This window comes from Rhagoletis zephyria, unplaced genomic scaffold (genome assembly GCF_001687245.7).
Source record: "Rhagoletis zephyria isolate East Lansing unplaced genomic scaffold, Rhagoletis_zephyria_1.1 Rzeph_scaffold_03712, whole genome shotgun sequence".
In the NCBI taxonomy this organism is placed as follows: domain Eukaryota; kingdom Metazoa; phylum Arthropoda; class Insecta; order Diptera; family Tephritidae; genus Rhagoletis; species Rhagoletis zephyria.
The window spans coordinates 9103-25811 of record NW_016160795.1 but is presented as its reverse complement, the minus strand read 5'-3'; the positions used below and the strand labels follow the sequence as shown (position 1 = coordinate 25811).

At 35.5% G+C, this 16709-nt stretch overlaps 1 protein-coding gene across 1 annotated transcript; it reads right to left on the bottom strand.

The window, feature by feature from the left end:
* Positions 1-5274: 5274 nt before the first annotated feature.
* JIL-1 (JIL-1 kinase) lies at positions 5275-11334 on the bottom strand (the record flags this gene model as incomplete). Its single annotated transcript, XM_017624634.1, has 7 exons — positions 5275-9189; positions 9347-9631; positions 9724-10169; positions 10234-10535; positions 10603-10842; positions 10912-11184; positions 11250-11334. Coding segments are annotated over 7 exons (3477 nt in total), but the record flags the coding sequence as incomplete, so codon positions are not given.
* Positions 11335-16709: the final 5375 nt, after the last annotated feature.

The window sequence follows — 16709 nt, the reverse complement described above, 5'->3', positions numbered from 1 at the left end:
CAGACTTTTTAATTTGAACGCAATCGGACTGCATTTCCCAACTATTTAGTCGGTGTGATTAGGTGGTGTATAATACCACCTCCATACATCTTCATGTGATTGAAACGAGCGCGACTAAATCGGCGGCCGATAAAGTCTGCAGTGCGCGGGGCTCTTAATGCTCAAAGGCAGCGTATATATGTATGTATTTCAATGGTGGTACACGGGTAGGTACTTGTGATAAATGGAAGATAACGACCCTAGCTTGCTGCAGCAAGGGTCCGCATGCAACTCTGTTTAATACAGAACGTACGCCAGGCAGAACGACGAGAGTTCTAAATTACACAGCGCCAGTGTGGTCGCCGGAGACCAGTAGGACGCAGAGAATGAAGCTGCAGACAGCACAAAATACAGCACTTTGGACAGCCACCGGATGTCTTCTGATGTCGCCAGAACACCACCTGCATGACGGGGGGAAAATGCTCCCCATCAGGGAGCACAACACAATGCTCTGCAAGAAATTATTAGTAGGGAGCCAAAGACGTGGACACCCGAACAGACACTTGTTTGCAGAGGAGCCCTCGCCAAGGCATGTTAGAAGGCATCTATACAAACTGACGGACGAAGTCCAGAGGTTCATAAAGCAACCTCTAGACCCGTCAGCATATCGACAGGCCCTGAGCGGCATTCACAGGGAGTCAGTCTCAAGTTATGTAGACTCCAGACCCGTGCATGCCGTTCTGGGCACACAACCACCTGACGTAGAAGAGACGGAGCTTCGTCTGCCTCGGGAGACTCGGACCACAATAGCCCAACTTCGCTCTGGCTACTGCAGCAGGTTCAACTCATACCTCAGCAGATTAGATGCAGATGTGTCAAATGAGTGTCCGACATGTGGAGAGACACCCCACGACTGGAAACATCTCTTCGCATGCCCGGAAAACCCCACACAGCTAACACCTTTGTCCCTATGGACAGACTCTATAGAAGCTGCACGCTTCTTAGATCTTCCGTTAATTGAGCTTGACGACAACTACTGAGATACTAGCCGATCTGGAAATTTAGCTCACGACTATCAATCCAGCTTAAACAAGCAACTTTTCATCGACTCGACGCAAATGAGCTGTTGGTCTTCATATTCTAATTACATCGGACCGCTGCGGAAATAATGCTCGGCATACCAAGCCACTCTTCAAACAATTGCGACCTGCGCGACAATTGAGCCGATACCGGAAGATGAGAGATTAAGATGTTTTTTCAATGGGATGAAAACAGATCAAGTGAAACGTAAATGGGAAGAGCTTAAGATGTTGGCAAGCAGAAAATAAGGCAGCAGACTTCGGTCTTGTAACCCGAAGAGACGACGATGGGAATCTGATAACGGAAATTCAGAGAACACTTAATATATGGAAGAAGTTCGTCGTAACCCTAGCGATAGCGTAGCGATAAAGGTGGCGCGTTTGATAAAAAAGAACCCAGACCATTTTATTGGAACGATGGGCTTGTTCGAGTTGCAATCACAACCGCATTGTTGCGCAAATTATTAAAGTATCACGCTCTGTGTTTGCAACAATGTTGCCATTTTTCATCAGTACGGCAGTAATGCCGCTTTTATTACGTGCCTCGAACAAGCCCGATGCTAACGTCCCTCTACTGAACCAAGACGGGGTGAGAACAGCAACAATAAAAACTAAAAACAACAAGGCCACTGGAGCCGACAGAAAAGCCTGCGGCGAAGAGCTGATTGGCCCTATGTACCAGCTTCTAAGCGCAATTTTCTCTGATGAATGAAAATTTGATCATTTAAACATTTGAATCTCAGTGTACTTTGCTCCAACGAGATTCTGCTGTTTGTGCCAATTACAGCGTGATGAACCTTCTAAAAAGGCTGTAGCCCATCGTCAACGAACTGATTGGGCCTTATCAGTGTGGCTTAGCCGTGGTAAATTCATCACAAACGAGATTTTCATAGTGCGACAAATCCGGGAGAGAAACTGAAGATCAAATCAATAGGGCTGTTCAGGATGTTGTGGAAATGGTCTTGGATTTGCATTAGGAAATTTTATGCTTGCTGAAATGGACAGCGTGTGCATTCAATTGTTGTGGATTTACAAATGCAACGAATACGCCAATGCAAGAGCATATGCACAAGATCCTGAACAGCCCTAATATAATTATGTAGATCAGCTTGTTGTTGATTTTAAAGCCGCTTTTGATAGCTTGAAGACAAACTGTCTCTGAGACGTCATGCCTAAATTTGGAATCACCGCAAGGCTAATACGACTATGTAGGTATATAGTGTAATATTGAGAATAACTTTTGGCTTCCTCCAAGAGGGGAAGAACTGCTTCGTGCCGCTTCATACTAAACGAGACATTAGACAAGGCAAATTGTTTAATATGAAAGCGTAAAGCTGCTTTTTAAAGATCGACTAGAAAATCTACTGTAGCCTAATAGGAGCTTCCCATCTGAATTGCAGCGACCTACCCACTAATCTCGTAAGCGCAGCATATTCTAGCTTAGTGAATATGGCAAAAAGGATAACGTCGGGCGAGGACAAGATACAGAATCGCCTCGCAACACACGAAGATTACATGGGGATTACATTGGGACACACGCTTTCAACCCTCCCCTCAGGACCAAATATCACACCCACATCTCGAGAAATATGGGCGATGTCGAACAAACGTAAGATGACTTTGAGGTCTTTCAAGAGAACTACTTATTCCATGCCATTCCAGGTACCGAAGTAGAAAAAAGATGAACTGTACAAGGTACACAGCGCTTGATGTCCGATTTTTTTGTTTCCCTGGGCCATGCTGGAAGCAGATGTTGTTTTTGGGCTACAAGTTTATTACCATAGCCTAAAATGCAGCCCTGTATTGGGCCCATATTTCTGTATGTAACTTGAAATATTTTTGGGCTGCATTGATACTCTCTTAGGGCGTATGCGACCCGCGGGCGCAGGTTGGACAGCCTTGGTGAAGATAATGGTCTGGTGAAAATATCTGCCGACTCGGCGCCCAAGATTGGACATTGAACATTCAAATTAATTTCTGGCTCAGCGTTTGAATGGAGTAACAGAAAAAATTTTAAATTCTTATTACAATTGTTTAAGTTTATAAAGTCGAATCCCGTATTACTCGGACTAAAACTGTCAAAAAGGTACGGGATCGCTTTTTCGTAAAATGTAGTCCTTGAAGAAATCAACAAATATGTAACAAAAAAATGAAATAAACACAAAATTAAAATGTCTCAAAACAAAATTTATTAAGTTATGCTTTTAATATTTCGCACTTTACAGTATGTAAGTTAAAGTTGATTTTTTTTTTTTGGTGCTTTTATCATTATTGTATGCAGCATTACAATATTATGTAATTGAGTAAAATAATAATTGGCGTTATAAGTATTAATTAGTTAATTGTATTATGCAATGCCAACTTACTTATGAAAATAAATTTGCAATCGAAGAAGAAATATTGCAATATAATAGTTTTTTTTTAAGCTAAAAGCGAAAAATGATGCTAACTTCAACTTATATTTATATACATAAATAAGTATGTGTGTTATAAACAAACAAAAATGTATTAACTCAATAGTAAGTAATAAGTAAATTGGAACAGAACAGTTTACCCAGGGATAAATTGAAATAATTCAGCTGTAATAGCACATATATGCATTTATATATATATGTATATGCAGGTGCGTATTTTGGTAATTTGTTTTAACATTTTACTAATATTTAAACGTACAAATGTACTTAGATACAAACTAAAAAAAAAAAAAAAATTAACTAGACTAAACAATTTGACGTGATTTGCGCTAGGAAATTAACATATTTATGTATGTATTTTATTGCCAAAGGACACTGGCTTTGTTAAGATACATATTTATGTATTTTAGCTACAAATTATAGTTGCTGAAACACTATATTCCCCATTAAATACTAGTGTTGCACTACGTGTATGCATATATTTTAAAAACTTTGCTTTAATTAACTTAATACAATAAAGAATCTATGCATAATTATATTTGCATAAAATAGTGCCGATATTTTGTTTAAAAATATTTTACTTATTTCAACACATAGGCTACATAATTTGGATGGGAGGCTTGGTGTTTGTAATTCTTTAAATGGAAGTGTGTACGTCTGTACGTCTGCATTTACGCAAATTTTAAATGTTTTAAAAAATTTTAAGAGAATTTTATCCCATCACCCAACAAGCACAATTAATACATTTTTTTTTTTTTAATTATGATTAATGCAACATTTTTCGTTTTTTTTTCTCATTATGTTTGTAACATTTATTATAATTTCATTTGTTTATTAAAAAAGCAGTAAAACTACGTAACTTTTTAAACGCTCGTTATCGAGTTGCACGATTTAAAAATTAAATTTCGAATAAGCTTCATTAAATTCTCGCAGTTTGATTAGAATGCTGAGCTTTAAAAAAAAAACAGTTTAAGTTTAGAACTTTTTAATATGCTGACATACATATCGTCGAAGTTTTTGCAAAACCGCCTAAATTGCCGTAGTGATAAAAATGAGATTTGGTGACCCTGAACCCCCAGGCATCAAGATTGATGCATAAAAATCGTTAAATCGTTATTAAAACAACAGATTTGTGAAATAATAGCTAGAGAAAAAAACCGTCTATCAAGGCAATGCCTTCAAAGAATAAACTGTTTTTTCGCTCTCCTGTAAAATTTGAGTGCCATAAGATGGGCGGTTTTGTAAAAACATCGACGATATGTATTTATGTGTATGTATGTATGTAATAATTAAAAAGGCGCTATTTTATGTCTGAGGACCGCTTTCACACTGGAGAGTTAACTCACATACGGCAGTTCAGTGGCTATTTTCAGTATAAAAATTAACTCTGCATTATGAAAATGGCCCAAAAAATGCTAACTGAATTTAAGTTAGTGCGCCAAAAGTCCTTAGATGTGGATAAAGAAAAGAAGGCATAAATTAATATTCAAAACGAATAAATCATATCGTACGCTGAATAAAATGAGGAACAGAAGTCTGGCACTTTTTTTTATTGTAGTATTAGCGAAAAAATATATTTAAATAGTGAGTGAAAAACGCAATTAAAATTGATTTAACACAATTGAAATTACAACAAAAACAAATTTAGTAACAAAAAAGTTGTTGTGCTGCGAAAGCAACAAAGTTAGCAACTCATTGAAGAAAGTTTAACAGAATTCTATTTCTGATTATTTGTAACAACTTTGCATGACACATTTTGCTTCACAAATGCTGAGCCTATAAATTCTGCATTGGGGTACGAACTAGGTTTAGCTGCAATGCCTAGAAAATAAAATTTAGGGGAAATTATTTGATTTTATTAAAAGAGTTTCCCAAACTGGTCATTCATCTGACTTAACTTTTCTCCTTCAATTTATTCTGACAATAAAATTCGCCGGCATGTTATAATTGCAACCGAAATTAAGTTCTTAATATCATTGATGACAAATAAGTCAGCGATGATCGGAAATGATGGAAACTTAATTTTGTGAAAATTGTAGATAAGTGGATTTTACATATAAAGTATCGGTACCTTCTAAGCTGATTGCATGTCAGTGCAAGTTTCAGCATATCGCTGCAGGCACAACCAAATGCGTAGCACAATTAAATTTGTGTCTTGATCTTTAAAATCCTTCTTGACAATATGTGGACCATATTTTTGTTGGTGTTGGTGTTTAATAAAAAACAAAAAACGACTACTTAATTTCTTTACTTTTTTTTCTAAAAGAAAATTGCAATTACAATTCTCATGTTCATGATCGCCGTCCCATTTCGCTATAACTACAAAAGTACACTTCGAATTCATACATTTTTATGTATGTATGTTATTACTCAGTACATTTATAGGGGTTAACATTAACTTAATTTCCGCTTTAATATTATTGGCTTATAAAATTTAGTATATTTATGTAATAATATTCATATTTAGTTAATTCATAAACTATTTCTATACATACATACATTTATATGTGCTGGGTTTTTAAGCTGACTTTTTCTTACGTTTTTTTTTGTTTGTTTGTTTGTTTAATAAGCAATTAAAATTGTTTTCGTCTTCTTATATTCGCTATTTACCTCCTCGTTTATGCTAAAACACACATATGTACATATGTATTATGCGCAAATTGTACAAATTTGCAATATTATTAATAATAAATGGAAATTATTGTATGCACGCATCATCATTTTGTTTTGTCTGTTTGATAGCTTTGTTCCCAGTCGATTAATATTTTTTTAGCTACGACTTTTTCCGAATGAGACTGTCGTCAGTATTCTCTCTTTTATATATACTACCTACAATTTCATACGTTTACTTGTTTTCAATTTGCTCGTCTTATTTGGTTTCGTGCAAATATTATATTGAGATAGACGCAAGTGTTTCATCTCTCTCTCTCTCTCTCTCTCGCAATCAACTATTACTAAAAAACTATGCTTTTGTCCCTTATTTACTTAATAGCAGTCATTATTATAACTTTTGTTTTCTTGTTTCTTCGGTATTTTTTTTTTAATATATTTATTGCTCGCATCTTTAAATATCGTTTAAATTGAACTATAGGTACAATAAGCTTTTTCATGTGTATCCATTACATTAAATACTAATTTCTGTTTTAGTACTCTTGTAATAAACAAATTACAATTATTTTAACACACACAAAAAAAAAATAACGAATGTGCGTGCAGCATTAAGAATTACAGTTAAATGCGGTTCGCCTAAAATGATTTTATGAAAGGATTTCAGCATACAAATAATGAAATTGCTTCCGAGATTCGCGCAGCTTTTTATGATTTTATATTAATACCTGAGTTATTCCTTCAATCTCTGCACTCACCTGTAATAAAATTACAACAAATATCTCATATTTTGTTAGAGAGCAAATTATAATAAAAATAAGGTGGAATCGGTGTTTCGTCAGTTAACGGACTAAGCCCTAGTGTAAGCAAATATTTACATATTTACTGTTTTTTTTAACTGCTTTCCAATATCTTCTATTTCCAATCAAATATTAGACGACATTCTTTTTATTCCACTGGCTAAAAAAAAAATCAATGCAATGCATAGTATAATAATTTTAAATGTTATTTACATAATTAAAATAAGTTTTTAAACAATTTTAAAATTACGTCTCGCAATTAATACCTGCATTCCGCATGTTTCACGCACATTCATTCATAATAGCCCATATTTCCGTTGGCTTCAAATCATAACATAACTGAATTGACAAAAATAACTTATAAAGATGTGAAAAGTAAATATGTGATATTGGTCTGCCATTTGACCACATCTATAGCCCACTATGAATTCTAGATCCACCATAATGCGCAACAGATGCGCCAATCATTTGTATACGTGGCGCTGACGTAACGAACGTAGCGTACCAACGGACAGCACATGCACAGCTGTTGAGGGTGCCACATCCTTGCTGGTACTTGCATGTCTGCTCATTTGACTATGACTTCGGTTTCTTTCCTCTTTCATACCACTCGTCAACTTCAAAGTTGCTGAATCTGATATGGTTGAATTAACTTCGCCATTTGTTTGCTTTTGAAGCGTTTTATTTATGGCTTTTACGTCAATATTTTTTTGTTTATCACTCTTATCGCTCTTGGGCGGCTCTTCTTCCGCCTCGAATTCCTTTTTAATTATCGTCATTATAGTATTCTGCTCGTGAGCATTATCATCTTTTGGCTTTTGGTATTCATAGTAACGACGTTCGAACTTGAAGTAACGTAGTGCATTCTGTGTACTGAACAGCAAAATAGTGAACATCCGATAACGTGCTTTGAAGCGTTGTGCATGTTTTGCTTGCAGCTGCGATGTCAGGCCTAACCAATTGTTCTCTTCGTCATGGGTAGGCACGCGTATGCTACGTCGATTGCGACGTGATTGTATCGCTTTAGATCGGGCAGCCAATGGTAGATCGGTATTATTTTTATTAATATCTTTTTCAACTATAGCTTCTTCTTCTTCACCTGCCTCATCGTCGTCATCTTCTTTCGGTTCAATTTTCAGTAGGGGCAACGCCGCTGTTTTTCTCCTTGCACCAGTCTTGTAATTCGTAACAGCCGATTGCGTATTCGCGCGTACTTGCCTTACGTTTCGTTGTTTCTTGTTGACCGTTCGCAAATCTTGCGGCTGTTCATTCGTGTCCAGCGAACTTGCCATCTCCTTTATACTTGTGGTTAGAATATCCATGTCGTTATTTTTCAGTTCTTTCAAGGGTTTCTTAATTTTAGTACTATCTTTTTCTTTAATTGCACTTATATTTTCGCTTGTCTCTTCTACGGCTGGTTCAGTCTTGATAGGCGCTGCCACATCGTCGATTTGATTATTGTCAACTTCAGCCATGACAGCCTTATTCTGTTCAATCTGTGCCAGCAAGATGTCTATATAATTCACTTTACGTTCCACAATTTCGTCCTCATCAAATCCAGCAAATCCTTCCTCTTGCACTTCCACTTCCTCTTCTAGCATACTGTCATTCAATTCATCTGCGCTTACAGTCTTTTCACTAATAACACACTCTAATTCTGCAAGTTCTCCGACCTCAATTTGTTCCCCACTTGTTTCCAGTCCATTCAAACTATTTACACTCAAAGTCTGTCGTTCGAGTAGTGTGTGATCTGATGACTTGCTACGGCCTAGACCACTGGTTGTGTCACCTTCTGACTCGAGTCTTTCGTGCGTCGATTGGGTATCGGATTCGGGTGCTGAATACAAAGTTGAAGCGGCGGCTTGCCATTCGACATAATTATCAGATTCGTCCACTGCTACCAGCTCGACTGGTTGCTGTTCTTGATCAATTTCATTAACTTCTTCAGTCACCACAGTTTCTGTGTGAATTTCGATTAATTCAGCACCCACACCTTCCACCTCTACCACCTCTTCATAACCAATAAATTCATCTTCATGCTGTTCTTCACCAGCAGACGAAATATTTTCCATTGCTACTTCGTTTTCATTAGCCACCTCAACATAAGCTTCCACTTTCTCGCACACTGCATCTGTTTCAGTTGCAAACACTTCCTCAACATCTGAATTATCCAATTCTTCGGACTGTTGACGGTTCAAACGGCGAAGCACCTTCTGTAGTTCATCGAATTTAGCACAAAGGAATTGATGGCCCAGCAATCCTTCAATAGACGCACGTTTTATCGACTCTCGCTGCAAACAAAGTTCCACANTCAACATCTGAATTATCCAATTCTTCGGACTGTTGACGGTTCAAACGGCGTAGCACCTTCTGTAGTTCATCGAATTTAGCACAAAGGAATTGATGACCCAGCAATCCTTCAATAGACGCACGTTTTACCGACTCTCGCTGCAAACAAAGTTCCACTATCAGCTGTTTCAATGCTGGTTTAGCATTTTTCCAACGCGTGGAGTTATTTTGTATATCACCGTCTAATATACGTTGTTTCACCACACGTTCATTGACCTTCTCACTTTGCCCCCGTCTAAACGGCGGATGACCCATGTACATTGCATAAAGTGTAGCGCCTAGGCACCAGACGTCATAGGCTTTTGAGTACGTTGTGAGCTGTGCATCTGTGAGGCTCTCGGGTGGCGCATAATCAAGCGTGTAGCGGGGAACATCCTGCCAAGTTTCAGCAGTTGAGTTGTAGCTGTTAGAATAGTGAGAGATTCAGTTACATAAAATAAAAAATAAAATAAAAAAAAATTTTAAATTGGGAAATGAATATTCGCTGGCACTCACCTTGCTGAACCGAAATCCACCAACTTTATACGCTTCATTTGCGTATCGGCGAACAGTATGTTTTCCGGTTTTAAATCTCCGTGTATGAAATTCTTTGAGTGCAAATATTGCACAGCATCACAAATTTGTAGGAAAATATCACAGCACTGTGACTCAGATAGACCGCCAGACGAGTGTACAAACTCCTGCAGTTCGCCGCCACCCACATGTTCCATAACAATCCAAATACTCGAATCGTTGCGATATGTATCCACATATTTACAGATATTCCTATGACTACAAGAACGCAAAGCGTCCACTTCAGCAGGCCGATACAGTTTTTCAGATATGACTTTCACAACATGATTAAGCTCCTTTTCACTGTCGTTGAGAATGTAACAACTGCCGAAGCTGCCGTTGCTCAAAAGGCGTCCTAATTGCAGCGTGGGCGGACAAGGCGAGGGAGTCTAAGAGAAGAAACCGAATATGTAGTATTTCAAGTACAAACTAAGCAAGGCGAATGTCACTTACCGTAACTGGATCTTTGCAATACTCAACGTTGCAAGCCTTTTGTGTCGTTCTAAGTGAATTCAAGTGTTGCGGTGCCACATACGAGTAGCCACGAAACAATCTGTGGGTGTTGACAGGAACCGGCGCTGGAGAATCGATCACTGGTTGTTTGGTAAATTCTTCGCTAAAGTTTTGAGTATCATCCTCACTATCTAATTTCGGTTTGAATGGAGCTTTTCGCCTTTTGCTCTTCAACTCATCCCAGTCGATACCTTTGAAGAAGGGATGCTTTTTGATATCGGCAGCATTTTTGTTGTTTCCACCTAAAATATAATTGTTTTTATTACATTCGAGTTTGTAGCTTTATTTTCATATATGCACACAACTCACCTAAACGCTTTTTGGGATCCTTATGAAGCATTTTTAGTATAAAGTCTTTTACCGTATCGTTCAGTGTCGATGGCAGTACCGGATCGACTTTTTGTATGCGACGAGATATATCTACTTGAGAGTTTTGTTGTTCAACAACAGTGAAAGGCGATGCGCCAGTGAGCAATTCATATGTGAGCACGCCAACAGACCACCAATCGGCAGCGAGATCATGTCCAGTTGGACCAGCGCGTATTATTTCTATGAATGTTGATAAAATGAAATGCGTTATTTATATATGTAATTATGTATGTAAAATTATTCATTCACCTGGTGCCATGTATTCTAGTGTACCACAAAAGCTATGCGCTCGGTGATCCGAATCTGGTTCGAATATCTTTGATAAACCAAAATCGGCCAACACTATGTGACCATGGCCATCTAGTAAAATATTTTCAAGTTTTATATCGCGGTATATTATACCCAATTTATGCAGATGCTCTAAAGCGAGCACCACTTCGGCAATATAAATGCGTACGGTTGCTACCGAAAAATGTTCGGCTGTATAGAGATGCGTGAATAATTCGCCACCACTGACGTAATCTACAACAAAAATGAAGCATATTTAGAAAAATTATTTATACAAAGCGTGGATTAAGATCACTTACCCAAAATTAAATATAATTTCGAATCCGTTTGGAATGCATAATGCATGCCAACTAGGAATGGACTTTGTTGTATAGCCTCAAGAACCTGAAAAAGAAAGGACGATTGTTAAAATTCGAAACGTTTGTGTAAATTTTTAAGATTCAAAGAGAAATAAATAAATATTGTCACAAAGCGTTACAGAGCCCGAAAAAACGAAATGCCAGGATCAGGGAACGAAACAAATGTATTCCTGTGTATTTTGATGCGCTTAATCTGAATCCGGCAACGGAATCGGTCCAACGGGTCTGACTTCAGCGTTAACATAAGAAATAACATGGCGGATATTATGAGGCTTTTTGAGGCTTTTGAGGTTACAAAAAAATTTCTGAGTTTGATTCACCCATCCCAGCCACACAACAAAAAAGGTGTCGAGGTTCGGGAATTGTTCCACATCGTCAGGAAATAACGGCTGTATTTTATGAACTTAAAAAAATAACAAGTAATTTTTAAGCAAAAAAAAACAAACCCGACTTCAATTCTCATATAAAAATTTAAGACTACCGTTAATTTCTTCACGATCCAATGATCGGTACACCAAGTTATACACTTATACACCAGTGTGCTACTTGAGGAGGTACCACCTTTCCTTTAAAAAAAAAAATATATATATATATAATTATAGAAATCGGTTGACGTGGTCCAAAGTTATGCGGTAACATAACAAAAAAATAGAAAATATTTCGACAAATTGATAAACTCCACCTTTTCTTTTAAGGCAGTTAAAAATATGAATAAATAATAATGAAAATCCTTTAGTTTTCGTTGAAAATTCAACGATATATTCGGACTTTCAGAGAATAATTTAATGAAAAAACCCGTAGATTTTAAAAATTTTGTATGGGATCATAGCCAATTCGGCAAAACGGTTAACACCATTGCATTCAGCTTGCCCCAATTATCTACAATGACAAATCCCCCGTCTGTCGGATTTTCAACTAACACAGTGTTATTGCCCATGTACTTTCAGTCATAAAAACAATTTATCAGTGATAAAGAGATTTTTGTAAAGACATTAAAATGCAAAATGATGAATATTTCGGGTAGTCCACCAATTAATATTTTTCAATACGTAGGCATACAAGATTTGGTGGAATTATAATTGATAATTATCAGTATGCCCTCGTATGTGTATCTGTAAGAGTTGAACTGACTGCAATTGAAGGTTATATTCTCATAACTTAACTGCAAGGCGTTTCATCTCGAAAAGTTGTTATTTCGATTGTGATTTTTTGTTTTAAAATCCGAAGTTAGCACATACATAATAAATTGTTGATAATTTATTATTGCCTCTTCGCCTTTTTTACAGACACATGTGTCACATAAAAGAACAATGCCCTGCACGTGCTTCGTTAATAAAATAAATGAAAGCGAAAAGAAAATACCTACCGTGACTCAAACAAATGACCATGTGTTGATTTTTTTTTTTAATATTCGTAATGTTTTTCGAGTTAATGTTTTTTGTTATTTTTTTATAAAAATATTGTCCAAGCTTTAACCAAAACCATATTAATCACAATTTGCAACCTTATACAAAATGTCGGAAAAATCGACAAATTTTCATCAAAATTTCAACTTTTTAATCTGAATCTTTTAGAACTCTTTTTGGTATGCAGTTTTATAGCCAATACAATTTTAGTGCAAGTTCCAACCGGTTAAAAAATCGCGTTGATTTAAAAAAAATATATTAAATCTCGAGCACATGTACATACGTTATATGAGAGAAAATGCCACCACCATCAGAAAAAAAAATATTAACAATTGGCGCGATTTTCTAGCGTCTTGAAATTTGCATTTCAGCCTACTATAATTTAATTGGCTCGAGTTATCGCTTAACGAATCTTGTTGTGTTTCCTGAGAAAAATTGAGCTTACAAAATTAACGTAGGTATCGAAATTTACAAAAAAATAAAAAAAACACTAAAAAAACAAAAATCAAAATTGGTCAAAATATCGCATATAAATTCAGATTTCAAACTTTGTACAAAAATTGTAAAAGTTCTACGAATTTTCACCAAAATTACAATTTTTTTCGCTGGCAGTGACCGTGTCCTCCATATAATAGAAAATTGTCGAACATACTTTGTATGGGAAAAACGTGAAACACCTTTAACCAGAACAATTCTCAAAAATCAACGGGATTTTTTTACCATCTTACTAGACAAGAATTAAATGGGCTACAAAATACTGTATATTCAAGATTTTTTCTAAAGATTCTGAATTAAAAGTCTGAAATTTTGTTGAAAATTTGCAGCGTTTTTATAATTTTTGTACAAAGTTTGAAATCTGCATTTATATGGTGTTTGTTGTATAACCAGCTGGACTTTTATAAAAAAAAAATCATAAACATTAAATAAACAAGACACTCCTATTATTTTGTGCACAACTGTAGATGACCATGCCCCCTGGTAATAGTTTTGGCTCTTTATATAGATAAACAAAAATTGACATGCGAAATGCCATCAGTGCAGTATCAATTCATTTTAAGATTTATGATCTCAATCTCGAAACTACTATTCCATTAGAATTTTCGAAAAAACGTGTAAATAAAGAGCTCGTGATACCATCTAGGAGTTTCTTCATGGAAACAGGAAGAGTGTAGTAGTCATGGTTCCAAATTCAGCAGAAACCCAAACAACTTACCGTGCATTTCTCTGCAAAAGAAGCAAATATTTATTAGGGTGATTCACAATGTGGTCATATTGTCATAATGTCATTTAAAATTATTGCATGACAGACAATATGACTCGCTTCGACACCTTGTGAATCACCTAAATAAATATGCACATAAATGACCAGTTGGATCGCATATTTATGTATGTACATACAGTGAAACCCGCTTAAGTACCCAACCCGCTTAAGTAACCAACCTGCTTAAGTAACCAACATTTTTGGGCACCGTGAATTTTTTAATGTAATCTGAAGAGAATCCTTCTCTTAACTACCTTCCCGCTTATTTACCCAACCCGCCTAACTACCTAAATTTTTCGTACCCCATTTACCGTTTTACTTATAATTTTCCACTTTTAAGTGCTCTTTTAAATTTTTTTAAATATTTACATATTTTGAAATTCAGTGGCACCGTCAGTGTAAGAACATGCTAGTATCAAGTGGCTAAAAATTACCGTTGATTTTTTGGAACTTTTTTGTCGCATTTGCTTCCATATAACGAATAAACACAGTTTGTTTTTATGTGAAGAAAACCGCTGTACCTTCGGCAACAAAATTCTAAAAAATCAACGGTAATTTTTTGCCACTTGCAACTTGTTACACTAAAATCGAATGAGGTCATTTCTGAGAAAAAAGTTTGAAATTTTGATGATCACTTTATGAATTTTCAGGGTTCCACAAAATTTTAAGCTTAGATTTATATGGCATTTGCAGGGAATTAACTGTATCTTAATTGAAAAATCTCAAAAATTAGTAAAAATAAGAATTTGGTCTAAAATGTATGTGTGTGTATAAATATGTATAAACAATGACTTTTTAAAGAGTTGAATTATTGTAAAAATTACAAAGCATGGCATTATCTATTTTTTTATAAAGTTTTCCTTTATGTGTATATGTGTTTAAGTAACGCTACGATCTTGGTTTCAAAATACGTATACACTTTATTAAATGTTCATATTTTATTCAGGAGTTTATTTGAGCCGTTCAGTGCATACATCGATTAACTCCACTTTTTTGAAAAATCTTAAATTTCAGTGTCAAATCACTTGGTATAGTCATAACTTATTACGTTTATAATAACTTTATATAACATACAATAGTACATAATATATATAACAACATTATTTATTTGATTTTGTAATATAAATGGAATTTTAAAAAAATAATGCACACTATTTGATCGCATCTCCCAACTTGTTGCGGGTTTTACTGTACATATGTATGATTATATATTTTTAATGTACAAATGTATACATTTCCATTTACAACTCAGCTGTGCGATAATCTTCGAGAACAACGATTCTTTTTGCACTAGTACGAGCTCTCGATTATGTATTGCTTCTTTTGTGTTTATATTCGTAAATTCATACCAACCATCACCCACTGATTTTTTTTTTTACTTTTATGCACATACATACAACATACATATGTACATATACATGAGTGTGCTTACATATCGCGCACGCTCTTCAATTGTATATTAACTCAAAATTTTCCTTTTGTTAAGAACATTGTCGAACATATGTATGTAACATATGTAAATAATTACAAATTTTGAGTTAATACGCTTTTGCAGTGCATGTGCGATATGTACAAACCACGTATGTACGAGTATGTACACTGATTTTACTGAATTTAATTAACAACTGCGAATTAACGCAAATAAGATCTTTCGGGGCTAGAGTTGAGACAGGTGGTGGCTTTTGCTCGACAAAAAAAAAAAAACCTTATCATAAGCCCACAAAAATTAAAGATTACTTAAACTTTAGCTTGGACTGGCGTATAAAATTAGAATGAAGCTCATTGCAGACAAACTTTTTGGCAAAAGTATTAAAAAGGTGCCACTACTGCTGTCGCGATATGTGCAGGCCAAATTTAAATTTGTCAGAAGGGGACCTGAATTGGCCAGAAAACATGGATGCTAAGTAGCGTTGCCAAATGTCCTGTATTTGCCGGGACGTCCCGCATTTTGCATTAAATTTGAAATGTTCCGCCGGGACAAGATTTTTCCCGTATTTTCGACAATTTCATTATTATTTTTTTTTTCAACCTGTAAACTTCTAATCAACATGGTCATGGTTTAACGCGGCTATTGTGAGTACTATTGCATGCAGCCCTGGAAGAGAAATATAGCTAAAAATTAAATTAGAATTAAATTTTTTAGAATTCTTTTTAGTGGAGGGTGTTGCGAATATTCTTCCATATAATGCATGAACAAAACTGACTTTTATATGGAAGAAAATGCGTAACACCCTTCACAATTTTTTTTTTTAAATCAACGGTAATTTTTATCGACCTAAAACTTGCACTTTATTGTACTGAAATTGAATCGGCTATAAAACCGCATACTCGAAATCTTTCTTGGAAATCTAATCAAAAATATCGAAATTTTTATGAGATTTTTTTTAAGTTGAAAAAATTTTTGTGAACTTTTTGCAAGCTTTGAAACTTTTATTTATGTGGTATCTGATATAGATCGATCCATATTTTGAATGCAAATTATTAACAATAAATAAATAAAGATATGTTGCCAACAGCATCATTTTGAATTTCGCTGCTATTATTTCGACCGCAACTGTACCTCTTACTTTGTTTTTATGGTTTTGTCAATTATATGTTTACGAACATACATATTTTTATCATAAGCTGAGCATTACTTCGTTGAAATGGATCACCTTTGTTAATATATGGTTCATGGTTGGGCTTTTAAAGCAATTCCTTTATTTCTCATTTTCCCGTTAAATTTTTGTGAAT